The following is a 13,447-nucleotide window of genomic DNA, read 5'->3' on the forward strand; positions in this document are numbered from 1 at the left end:
GTAAAACAATAGGTTTGTTTAAATCTAGTTGATTGAGGTTTTCTAAATTCTCAGGTACCCGATAAAGTGCAACCACAACTCTCATATAATTGCACTTTTCTAGATAGTGAAAATTGCAAATAGAACGACTCGAACTTTTCAAAAATAAAACTAGAACAATTTGCACTTATTTGTAAACTGTAGTTGCATTTTTCTCAGGTGATTCAAACTTACGAAAATCTCAGCCACATGAGATTTAGCAAAACCATGAAAGAATGGCTTCTTTCCACAACCCTTAGGACAATATTTGTATACTTGCGAGTATCAATGGAAAGGGGGTGGGGAGGGTGCTCCTAGTCACGGAGTACTTGAAACTCTCCCAAAAACCCCAGACAGTACATGTGTGGCAAAACGAGGTAGGAACAAGATAGTAAGAGGTGAGAGAATGAAAAAGGATGTAGAGTCTACTTGAAACACAAGAACTCGAAACATAGGAATAAAAAAAAGGGAACGATTTCTTAGCTATTCAATTTAATACAAATTGCAACCCATGCGCAACTGATGTAACCGAGAAAATGTTAGTTGCAACTTATGCACAACTGAGAAAATATTAGTTGCAGCTAGTATGGAACTGAGAAAATACCAATTGCAGCCCCGTGCGCAACCGAAAAAAATACAAGTTGCAATATATGCGCAAGTGCGAAAATATCAGTTGCGACCAATACGCAACCGACAAAATATCAGTTGCGACCAATATGCAACTGAAAAAAATATTAGTTGCAACTGGTGTGCAACTGAGAAAATATGATTTGCAACTCGTGCGCAACTAAGAAATACTAGTTTTGCAACCCACTTACACTTCCCAATCAAATGGCTAATAAATCGATTTAGACTTAATAAAAATCAGACGCCTGATTTCTAGCAAAACCGATAAAAAAGTAACATGAATTTGGATGCCATGTATCATGAATTCCTATGGGAACCAAAACCACGAGAAAACTTGAAAAGTGTTGTTTGGACGTGACGCCGAATTGTAGACACAAAGAGGTGAGAACTTGAGGTGAGACCTGATGTTAGTTTCCGTCTAAAGTTCCTATGAATTAGGTCCTCTTTGATTCAAAGGATTTTAAAAAATGCAGAATTGCAATGCCACGACACTTAAATCTAGTAGGATTTTCATATGCAAGGTTTGTTTGATTTCATCATAGAAAAAATAATCTAAAAATGAGATTTAAATATTTTTTTGCGAGAAAAAAATGAGATTTAAATGGATGATAGAATTCCAATAAACTATACTGCAAAGGATTTATTATGGAAAAATCATATTGTATTCGGTCCTGCAAATCGAACAACCACAGTACAAAAATTCTTAAGGATTTGAATCCTCTAGAATCTCTATGCAAATCTTTTGAATCAAAGAGACCCCAGAGCAATCTCATGTTCCTATTCTCTTGTTCCAAATGACACGATAGCATTTTTTTCTTCCAAATCCTACCCTCTAGATTCCTTTTGAGGAATTGGTATATGCCAGCCTAGTACTAGTGGTTAACACTTTTGCATTTTCAACCAAGTTCTTGCAATCTCTGGCACTCGCGCACAAGCCCATACCGATACCGGAACGCTCATACGAGTGCCCGTATCCCCGTAGGCCTGAAACGCACACGTGCATTGCCTTCCCTTGTACAGTACCCCTCCTCCCCTCCTTTGATCCTTTCCCTCTCTTCGATTCCATTCCATTCCCCAAACCAACGCAACCCACCACCACCATCGCCGCCCCCTCCGCCTCCCGCCCCGCCCCGCCTCGCCGCCGCCGCCATGACCGGCGCGGCGGCCCACGCGGTCGAGCCCCGCGCCGCCGCCACCGCCGCCTCCCCTCCCCCCGTCGCCGCCGCCGCGGGGCCCTGCGAGCCGGCGCGCAAGGCGGGGCCCGTGACCATGGAGCACGTGCTGCTGGCGCTCCACGAGTCGGAGGCGGAGCGGGAGGCGCGGATCCAGGACATGTTCGGCTTCTTCGACACCTCCGGCCGGGGCCAGCTCGACTACGCGCAGATCGAGGCCGGCCTCGCCGCGATGCAGGTCCCCGCCGAGTGCAAGTACGCGCGCGAGCTGCTCCGCGCCTGCGACCGCGACCGCGACGGGCGCGTCGGGTACGACGACTTCAGGCGCTACATGGACGACAAGGAGCTCGAGCTATACCGCATCTTCCAGGCCATCGACGTCGAGCACAACGGGTGCATCCTACCCGAGGAGCTCTGGGACGCGCTCGTCAAGGCTGGTATGCTCTACCCACGCCCCCACACCCCTCTGCACCGTCTGTCACCGCTACCGACCGACCACTGCCATATAATGATGTTACACATCACGTTGTGCGAAATGCTGTGCCGTAGCATGTTTCTGCTCCTTGGTCGTTCCTAGATGCTCGCAGCATATTAGTAGCCAGCCTGTTGGAGTGTCATTTAAATGCCGCCTCGTTGTGCAAAATGCTCTTCTGGTAGCATATTTCTACTTGGTTGTTATTGGATGCTTGCAGCAAATTAGTAGCTATCGATTTGGAGTGTTGCCCTTTTTTTTCGTTTGCTCTGTGAGCAGATGTATATCACTGTTGTCATATGTGGAGATTAGAAAGGTCCTCTTTCATACGCTAGATGCCGACACCAATTATGTTTAATCGTGCTTCCAGTGACTGTATATCTGATTTTACAGAATTGTGAGGCACTGTAGGCCCTGAGGGGCATCTACTGCTAGAACTGGCCTCTGTAGTGTCTGTGAGCAGTGGAGACACTGAGCTCTAGGGCTCTTTCTTAGGATATTTGACAACATGTGAGATGATCGAATAATATATTAATTTATCAAGCATTTGAACTTATTATTTATTCAAGAAAATGTAATTTAACCTCTCGGATTAGGAAAATCACTTTTAAATCAATGATTTACTCCTAACAATCAAGAATGGGTAAAAATTTCCATTAAGATAATGAAAAACAGCTGACTAGTAAGACCATAATAACATCATGTTTTGTGTTACAAAGAATTCATGTGGATGCACAATTGGGGATGGGCTTCATGTTGTTGTCCTGCAACTTCCATACGTGAGATGTGAGAGAAGAGGGAAATGGTATTTATCAATTTAATGTGTTCCTTGGTGGTGGATACCTCAGTTTATCAAGCAAAAAGACGATGTGCCGCAGTGCTTGACATATGTTTTGTGCAAAAAATAAAAAATAATATTACTTAACTACTACAGCCCTATTGAAGTTGTGTACTAGTATTCCATCCAAATGTTCAACATAACACATTTCACCTTCAGAAAATCAATGAGTAAGCAGGTGACGTGGTTTCACGGAATTGCAGCAAAAATCAGTAGCGCTCTGGGGGGGGGGGGGGGGGCTTCTATCCAGTTTTAAAAGCGCTATGTGTTAATTTCTAGTTTTGCCTCTGCCTAGCGCCTATCTCGCCTATTTCCAGTTTGCCTAGCGCCTTATTGAACCATGCTCCTATGTACTTATAGAGGATTTCCAGTATTCATATGTAGCGCATTCAATACATTTGAAATGTAGCCTAATTCTTTACCATACATGAACACTGTGAAAGTTCCCATTGCTTGGTGACAATAGCAACTGTATGATAATACTTGACAGGATCTTGAGAGTTTAAACCAATATACTGCTACAGTATTTAATAGTGCCACTGTTTGGTCCATGAGCAGTTGGCATTTTGCTTGTTCCCGATTTTCAGTTATATACTGTGTTGTAATGGTACATGTGTGCTTTGGACCTTGGTACTTTCATTTTGGTGTACCTTGTGCAGATGGAGGTACTTTTGTTTTGCTGTGCCTTGCTTTAGCACCTAGTCATGTTCTTTAGATTGGATTGCATGGTGTATCGTAGCTTTCCAGTAAAATGGTGTTGTGCAGTGGTGTATAACATTGGAGGTCTTGTTAGCTCCTAATTAACTAATACTCCCTCCGTTTGGAAATGTAAGGGAGGGAGTATGACTTACTGTACCATGTCACTGGCCATCATTTTTCTCATTTTTTGGCTGTCTTATGCAATTTATGTCAACACTTTCAATTGCAGTGTGGTCTTACAGTTAAGTTGATTTCTTGATACTATACTACTTTCTGAACATGTAGAACTGAACATATGAAAGCAATTGCCACAACTAATATCGGTGGATTTTTCCTGCCACACACAGTCTGTCACATGATATTCATGTCGGAGGTGTTTGTCCGGCAGGTTTAGGCGTTGATAAGTTATGTGGTTTAGATCCTTTTAATAAATTCGGTGGCTCTAAATCCTCTCTTGTCAAATAGTTCCATGTTGCCACACAAAATGATTCTGCAGACGCCTGATGTACTCACCTGGCATACTCTAATGCATTAAAGTGTGTAATCCAACATGATTGGATCGCTTATACTCAGTATGCATAATCCAGTGCAGCATCTCATGCTTCAACTATTTACAAACTATTATAATATTGTTCTCAGCAATACATGGAGCTTGTTTTCTTATGTTTATCCTGATTGTGAATTTTTATTCTTTAGCTAGTGTGGTAGTTCATGGGTATCAGAGACGCACATGCATGGTGCGCATGCAGCCCCAAATGATACTGATTCTGATTGACATTAGTTACAAATGTCAAAAACTGGGAGATAGCGGTGGAGCTACGTTGCAGCAAACATGTGCTGTGGCCTGTCTAGCCCAAAATTATTATTTTTCTATCAGTGAATATTCAGTAGTGAAGGGCGGACCTGGCGCAGTGGTAGAGTATCTCCACTTGTGTCCTGGAGGTCCTGGGTTCGAATCAACCTCTTTGCATAATAAAAAGCAAGGGAAAGGCTGCCTAGAAATACCCTTCCCCATACCTCCGTTCGTATTTAATCGACGCGGCTGACTTCACTGCGTGCCTGTATTTTGCTTGCTGTTGGCGTCGATTCAAACGAACCGGAGGGAGTAGTAGAAGTGGAGAACACCATTAGTTCTGTTCAAGCTCACTGCCCCCTGTTGTTTTCTCCACCAAAAATATTCTTGGCCTGTTCTGAGTTTTATGTCAAAGTTCCGTCACTGCTTGGAGAGTTCATAATCAGTAACATATTGTTTATTTGCCTTGATCTTCACCTTGTCTTAGGGAAGAATTCTCTCTGTCTGTTGGTGGAATTCACACGGCAGCTCCAACTGATTAGCTAGACAGCTCCGAATATAACCCATACTAAACGCTGCATTGCATATGTAACTAAAATTAGATGCCTAGCAACTTATAGCTCACCTAACAGAGGCAGTGCCCAGCGGTCTAGACTATGAAGTGGGCTCAGTTGTTGGGCTTTGTCTAGTTCGAGAAATATGGTCAAGCTTCGTATTTTTCTTTAGCTAACTTCTATCCTGGTGTTCTTGAATTCAGTGTAGAGTTACCTGTGAGTTGGCCAACTCATGATACCGATATCAAATGAAGAATTACAGTTTTAGGGATAAGTAATTTTTGTTACTCGAGTTATATTGGCAAATGAGCTTGATTTGGGTAACAGTTTCAGTAACGCCAGGTATTTCATTTGTACCGTCTTGAGTGAAAGCTTGGCATGCATACTTTGCAGAAAAAAAATACTAATCAACATGCTGAGAAAACTTTAGAATGGTATAATGCCTGGCTGCAATTGGTCTTGTTTATTTGCTTTGGGAAAAACGTATGTTGAAGGTTAGGTTACTAGTTTTATTTTTCAGCAAGTTACCGGGCAACTTTTATTTGCTTGTTAGTTCTTCATTCACTCAAAAGTTCTGGGATATTTGCTTTTCTCTATCAAAGATTCTGGTTCTCCAACATCAACTAAGATCATGGAGCGTCTCTTATGCAGTGTCCCAGTTGAAGTTAAATTATACTCCAGTGTAATGTCAAGCTTGTAGGAAACACTGAAATATGCATTGGTCTTATTCTTGAACTGCATTCCTACCTCACTAGTATACCACGTTTTCTGTCAAACAATATGTTCTGCCTCTGTCTAGATTTTGTGTCCCGCCTCGTATAATTTGCTAGAATTCTTGGATCATCTTGAACTCTAGTTATTTAGGCTTTTGTCTTATTATATCCATAATATAACTTACAAGCAGTGACAGTTTGTTGTTTGCAGGTATAGAGATTGATGATGAGGAGCTTGCACGGTTTGTTGAGCATGTGGACAAGGACAACAATGGAATTATTACTTTTGAAGAATGGAGGGATTTTCTTATGCTTTATCCAAATGAAGCAACAATTGAGAACATATATCATCACTGGGAAAGAGTTTGCCTTGTAGATATAGGTGAACAGGCTGCTATACCAGAAGGATTAAGTAAGCATGTCAGCGCAAGCAAATATCTGATCGCAGGGGGCATTGCGGGTGCAGCATCTCGTACTGCAACTGCACCGCTTGATCGCCTTAAAGTGATCATGCAAGTACAGACAACGCGCACGACGGTCGCACATGCAGTTAAGGATATATTTATCCGAGGTGGCCTAAGGGGATTTTTTAGAGGGAATGGTTTGAATGTTGTAAAAGTTGCTCCAGAGAGTGCAATAAGGTTTTATGCCTATGAAACACTGAAAGAATATATTATGAAGAGCAAAGGAGAAAATAAGAGTGCAGTTGGCGCTTCTGAACGCCTTGTTGCTGGTGGTTTGGCTGGTGCAGTAGCGCAAACAGCAATTTACCCCATAGATTTAGTAAAGACACGGCTACAAACCTTTTCTTGCGAGAGTGGTAAAGTTCCTAGTCTTGGTGCCTTATCAAGGGATATATGGAAGCACGAAGGTCCTCGAGCGTTCTATAGAGGTCTTGTTCCATCTTTGCTTGGTATTGTCCCTTATGCTGGAATTGATCTTGCTGTATACGAGACTTTGAAAGATGCGTCCAGGACATATATCATAAAGGACAGTGGTAAGCTCTCGCTTAGGATTTGCTGGCATTTCGTACCTTTTTCTTTTGCTTTAATCTATTACTTGATTATCAGTTATTATGATAATGTAGAACCTGGTCCTCTAGTACAACTGGGCTGTGGCACTGTCTCTGGAGCACTGGGAGCCACATGTGTTTACCCTTTACAGGTCATCAGAACAAGGTAAGAAATCAGAAATGTGTAATTGCATACACATACATAAAAAATCTCTATCTCAACTTTTTTTCCGAAATAATTGTAGACTGCAAGCTCAGCAAGGGAATTCAGAGGCAGCATATAAAGGAATGTCGGATGTATTCTGGAGAACCCTAAAGCATGAAGGTGTTTCTGGGTTCTACAAAGGAATCCTACCAAACCTCCTTAAGGTGGTGCCTGCTGCAAGTATTACCTATATGGTTTATGAGGCGATGAAAAAAAATCTGTCTCTTGATTAAATTCGGGAATTGTTTTGCAAACCGGCCATTATTATTGACATGGCTGACTGTAGAGATAATGACGACACATGAATTTACTGGTTAAAGAGCTCCTTTTTTTGACGCGAAAGATGGTGCCTTCAGGATAGAACTGAAAGCTATTGCTATCCTACTTGTTAATGAAAACGAAGAGATTATCATGATAGCATCGAGGCTGCCACACTTGCATAGTGGTAACTATTCCTCCTTGTCAAGATTACAGGCTTACAGCAATCAGTTATACTCCATAGCCCCCTTTTTATCTTCTTATGGAGCTCTTATTTGTACATACATAACTACCTACCGCTGCACATGTTTGGAAATAGGAACAGTACTGAAGTAACTTAGGTTGTGTTCTGATCCGCATCTCATTTCTTGGCATCTACTGCTGGTGACGTTCCTTAGGATTAATTTTCATCTGATAATGAGTAAAGAGAAAGTGTGTAATGATGATCACTTTCATCTTGGTACTTTGATTATCTGTGCATACTTTTGTCATGTAGACTATACTAGGGAATATTGTTAGCAGTTAAATGATACTACTTTGCACATTATGATAATTCTAATATAAATAGAAATGTGACATGATATTTTTGAACTGGCATGGACTGTTAAATGACAAGTTTGGCATGCATGATACATTATTTCATGTACCATACATCCATGTTCTGTGAATAGACTACGACAATTACCCAACAGTTAAAGAACTCTTTATTTTAAAAACACTGTAGATTTTGTAGTTCAAAGGTTTCACAAAATCCCACACTATCTGAATGTGTCCTTTCCTTGAGCCATCTGCACCGCATTCGGTAATTCTCTGGCTTGCGGATCTGCCATAGAGCTCCTCATCATTGATTACCCCACCTAGTGACCTTCATCTCATTGTCAGCATACAGTAGGCTTTGGTATTTTTTGTGAAACTTTATGTCTCAAGACCAAGAACATGGTGTTATAAAAAAAACCTGGGATTACTTGCGAGATTTTATGGAAATTTATCAATTAGATAAGGTGTAAGATAGCAATATGAAGAAACATGGTACCTGCATAAGATAGTTACTTAAAGAGCAAAAGAACCTTCTCCCATGGAGAGTGAGTTGGTTACTGAACCAGAAAAAATCTTTGCCATGAATTGTGTTGATACTAATGACCAAAATCAGATCAAATTGGCATCAACATTATGTTTAAAATTGAATATGCTGTGGGATTGGAAATGCACTTCCTCTGTAAATTGATGAAATCAAGTAATTCGACTGAAGTAACATTATTGGTCTGAAGACATTAGCTAAGTGAAAGTAGACTACTGCAGTCCAACTATGTTCCCCTGAGGTTTACTGTGTCCTTCAAAGGTTTATGGTTACAATATTTTTATTGTATATATAATCATGTCTTATAATGGAAGAGGAAGAATGTTGAAGTGGTTTTATAGATGCCCTACCACTATAGATTTCTATATTCAAGACTTGCCCGCTACTCCATTACGAAATCTGTTTAGAGTTCACGAGTCTCACTTACCACTCAGTGTCCTATACTGTATAATTTTGCATCTTAAAATTGATCTGGATGTCTTCACCACACACAAAAGGAAGATTTTTTTGAATGTTACAAAAAAAAGGTTATCAATGGTATCATTGCAAGATATTCTCCCCTTATCTCGACTAGGATGAGCTGCAGTTAGGAGCAGACATCTTGAGCCATGTTGACATTCTGGTGTACTTTTTGTACTCCCATCCTTTTTTTTCCTGTAGCACAGTTCATTCTTGCCTCCTGAACAGCTCCTTGGTGGTAGTTAAGTGTTCAGCAGCACCAGACACTCTTTCCTCACTTTGCACTGTACTTGTTCAGTGCTATTTTTTTCTTCACTGATTCATGATTCATTTTCACTTCTCTACAATAGTAAACTTATCCTCTTGTTCTTTATTTGTGTTGACATTTGAAGCTGTTGTCATGCCACTATCCAAATGAATGAATGATCTTTTAATTGCTTTGATCCCTTTGAGCTGGACAAAATTATCATGTCACTTTAATATGGTGCCAAACTGGATGAATTTTCAGTTAAATGAACTTGCAACTCATCTGCTGATAAACTATTTTCATCACTTGAGCTTAATGATTCATCAGCTTCAAATTTCATTTCCAGTCAAATGGCACCATTGGCAGCGAGTTAGCTGTTAATTGTGAATTCATGAAGGTTTGGCCTTCACTGACTGCAAAATTACCCTGTAAAAGGGGCTACTGGTTTAACATGTTTGTATTATCCTCAGCTAGCCAAAAGTTGATGCCTAGTGTATGTACTATTCTGCCTCCACTGCTGATTCAGCTTCCTTATGGTTCCCCTATTGCATGCATATGCATCATCAACATAAATGACCCTGGGAGGCTTGAGTAATGTGTTGAGGGTGGAATGGAATGTTTATGTGCCTACCAAAAGTTTCCTTTGGGTTGTTTACATTGCGGTGTACTTTTGGTCCAGATACATGCGGGTTCTTGTTAAAGGTAAGAATGGGTTCGGTACATAGTTGCTGAACTGATTTCCCTGAAAAAGAGTTCCTGAGCTGATTTCCCTAAAAACGAGTTGCTGAACTGACATTGTTTCTGGAAGCATGCATGTTAGATAAACTTTAGTCTTTATAGATTTATCCACATAGCTGCAGGACCGATTTCCTGTAAGCATGTTAGATCCAAGTATTGGTTTCTCCAGTTAGATCCAGTATAAGTTTTCCCTGGAAAGGAGTTGGTGAACTGATAATATCAGAGCATGTTAGTGTTAGGTCCCTTGTACCATATACGTATCTGACTGATGGAATAGAGGCCTGATGCCGTGGTTATTACTGCCCTCAAAGACCTCGCAGTTGCCGTATGTCATATGTGTACACCCAAAAATAATCTTGAAAAGATAAGACCTATGCCAGGGAACTCACATCAGCTGAATGGCTGGTGTTTCCAAGTCTCAAATAAGCTGCTCAGCTCTTCTAGAAGCCCTTGTGCTCGAAAGCTATGTGGTTGGAAAGCAGAAACAGTGAATGGAGGAAGATTGAATGGTACCGAGGGCATCTCCAACCGAGCGACCCAAACGGACGCGCTGGGCCGTCCGTTTTGGCCCGTTTAGGTGGCCGAGCGGACACCCGGACAGCGGCCCGCGTCCGCGTGTCCGTTTGGGTCGCACGCTGCGCCCAACGCGCGGACGCAACATATGTAATAAAAAAACAAAATGAAAATGAAAAAGGAAAACAACAAAAAAATAAATTTAAACTAGTGGTTAGTTAAACTTAGCCCTATTTTGGGCAATTTTTACACAAAAGGAAGCCCTATATGGGCTTTAAACTAAAAAAAAAGGAAACCCTAGCCAGGGTTTGCGAGCACGGTGGCCGCCGGCAGTACTACCCCCAGTAGTACTCGTCGTCGTCGGTGTCGATGTCGATGATGACGACGCCCCCCGGCGGCGACGCGCTGTTCCGGCTCGAAACGTCGGAGGGCACCGGGGACTCCGGCCAGGGCGACCACTGCGCCCTTTCCCAGGCGGAGTGCGGGTTCGGCGGTCTTGCCGGCCTGCGCAGTCGTGCCCTCTGCGCGGACTCCTGTCGGAGCTGCTCCTCCGCTGCGGCCTGCAGCTCCGCCTCTAGCCGGAGCGCGGCCCGGCGCTCCTCCTCCTCCCGGAGCGCCGCCTGGCGCGTGGCCTCCTCCTGCCGGCGCGCCATCTCGAGGAAGGCCCACGCCTCCGCCCGGGCGTCCTCTCGGGCCTTCTTGGCCGCCTCCTCCCGGCGCGGAGGCGCGCGGCATCTCGGCGAGGTGCGGCCATTTGGCCAGCTCGTCGAGGTCGCTCTGCTCGCGGGACGCCGCGAGCGCCGCCTGCAGCTCCGGGTCGTCCTCCTCCTCCTGGGGCTGGGGCTGGTGCGGGGGCTGGGGCTCGCCGATGTAGAGGCCACCGGGGCGGCGGCCAGCCCGCCTTGCAGGTGTGCGCGGCTGCGCGCGAGGCCGCGCCGTCGCGAAGGTGAAGCACATGTGCCGGCGCGCATCGTGCTCCATCTCGAACCACAAGTCCCAGTTGGGACTTGCGTCGCCGTAAGCGGGGTCCTCCTGGAGGTCCGTCGGCAGCTGTGCGCGGCGCCTCCGGATCTCCGCGACGCGGGCGCGGCCGGAGCCCGGGATGGGCGGCACCGGAACCCGATCTGGGCTCAGGTGCCAGCCGTGGGGGAGGTGCACGTCCCCCCACGGCATTGGGACGCCGGCGTCCCTGCGCCACCGCGACGGTGACGTAGATCCGGTCGCGTCTGGGAGTCGCCGGCGGCCCCATGGCGAACGCCGCCGGCGCGACTGGCCGGCTGCTGCCGGCCTCGTGGTCGTTGGCGGACGGCTCGAACTCCCGCTTCGGGGCCATGGCGGCGCGGAAGCTTCGAGCTCGTGCGTGCGGCCGGAGTGGAGAGTGGGGACTGGATAGGGACAGTCCCCCTCCCCGCACACATTTAATAGGGCCGGGGCACCGGCAGCTGGGCCAGCCACGCGGACCAGGCGGACACGCGAGGACGCCGCGTGCCATCCGCGGCCACGCAAACCCGGCCCAGATTTGGGCCGGGTTTGCGTCGTTCCGAACGCCGCGGCCATCCGCTTTCGCGGTGCGTCCCCGCGTTGGGCCGCATTTTTGTCCGGCGGACCCATCCGGACGCGCGGGCGCGGGATGGGTCGCCCGGTTGGAGATGCCCTGAGGTGAGGAGACGACTGACGCCGACGTGGCCCTCGCCCTCCAATTTCCCATCACCACCGGCATGGCAACTTCCCAGATAGACTTCTACCTCTATTGCTTGACTTGAGGTGGTCAGGGTCTCGCGTTTCAGGGGGTGTGCGGATGGATATGAGGTAAGTTTCCAAGGGTGATGTATGCTGGGCTGTACTGTCACTTGATAGTCGCAAACTAGCCTGGCATGTGAGGATTTGCTTGCTGACGCACGTGATTCCTCTGAAACTGATGGCGTCAAATTCATTTGGTACTATTTGGCTGGACTTTTGACTGAAACCAACTTTCGATCCTAACCAGTGCCTTGTGTTTTTGCCGTTAAGGCATCAGCAGACTAGTGTTACGGCAGACGTAAAGTACGATTGAATGCAGCTATTTAGATCCGACCAAAGTGTTTGGTCATTCATGTATTGTGGACGTGCTCCCTGGTATACCGAACACGTTTGACAAAATCGCGTATTTGGCCACTCAGGTGCAGTGATTAGATGTCGCCTAATGCATGCCTCTATTTTCTTAACTCATTGACTGCTGCAAGGTTGACTGCTGCAAGGCTTAAAGTTTAAATTATTTTAAACTGGAAATCCATTTTCGCTCGCATGAATACACCCATTATTAAAGAAAAACATATATCAGACTACAAATTCAAAATGGAAACATGGTGGACTTGGACAGGAGTCAATAAATAGTACGATAAATATTCTCATGCGAGTGTACACCCAACTGCTCATTCTCGTCCACTCCAAATCCGGTGAAGGATATGGTACAAGCAAAATTCATTCCGATCTGATCCATCTACACCGTACTAATACTATGAACCATAAATAAATCAAAGTTAAAACAAATTGCAAAGGTAAAATTAGGACATTTTTATGCAACTTATTGGCTTTGTATTATTCTATATGCATATATTTTTTTAAAAAAGCTTCTAGTTGATTATGGAGTTCCTTCGTTTCTTTTGAAACCTAAACCAAAGGAAATATTTATCCATTTACCCGTTGCTCCATTCGATTTGAACCAAATTGATGAGTAGTGTCACCAAAGGAGAGTCCCCGGCCCCCTTATGTTTTTCCTCCACTATTATTATGAATCAAAGAGGCCATAATCCGTTTTCAATATGTTGCAGCCAATATATTTTTATTACTAATTCATGCATTTTCAATTCCTAAATGAATCCATATGCAAGAAGCATGCATTTAATTATCCCTTTGTGTGTTATGGTGTCGCTATGTATAAGATTCGGCACACCTTTTCTAGTTGCAAACCAGTCGGATCCAACCACATTCTATTCACTTTCAGGAGTCCGGTCGGAAAATCGTTGGTCTTGGTTTGTCAAGTGATGAATCCAAGGTAAAACATTTCTGTAA

General features: G+C 44.4%; 1 protein-coding gene across 1 annotated transcript; it reads left to right on the top strand.

Moving 5' to 3' along the window:
• Positions 1-1,794: 1,794 nt before the first annotated feature.
• Positions 1,795-7,712, top strand: LOC124695700 (calcium-dependent mitochondrial ATP-magnesium/phosphate carrier protein 2-like). Its single transcript, XM_047228525.1, has 4 exons — positions 1,795-2,254; positions 6,098-6,883; positions 6,974-7,064; positions 7,144-7,712. Exons 1-4 carry the CDS (start codon positions 1,795-1,797, stop codon positions 7,334-7,336), a joined length of 1,530 nt encoding a protein of 509 aa, XP_047084481.1. The 3' UTR covers positions 7,337-7,712.
• Positions 7,713-13,447: the final 5,735 nt, after the last annotated feature.

Source organism: Lolium rigidum, chromosome 1 (genome assembly GCF_022539505.1).
Source record: "Lolium rigidum isolate FL_2022 chromosome 1, APGP_CSIRO_Lrig_0.1, whole genome shotgun sequence".
Lineage (NCBI taxonomy): Eukaryota > Viridiplantae > Streptophyta > Magnoliopsida > Poales > Poaceae > Lolium > Lolium rigidum.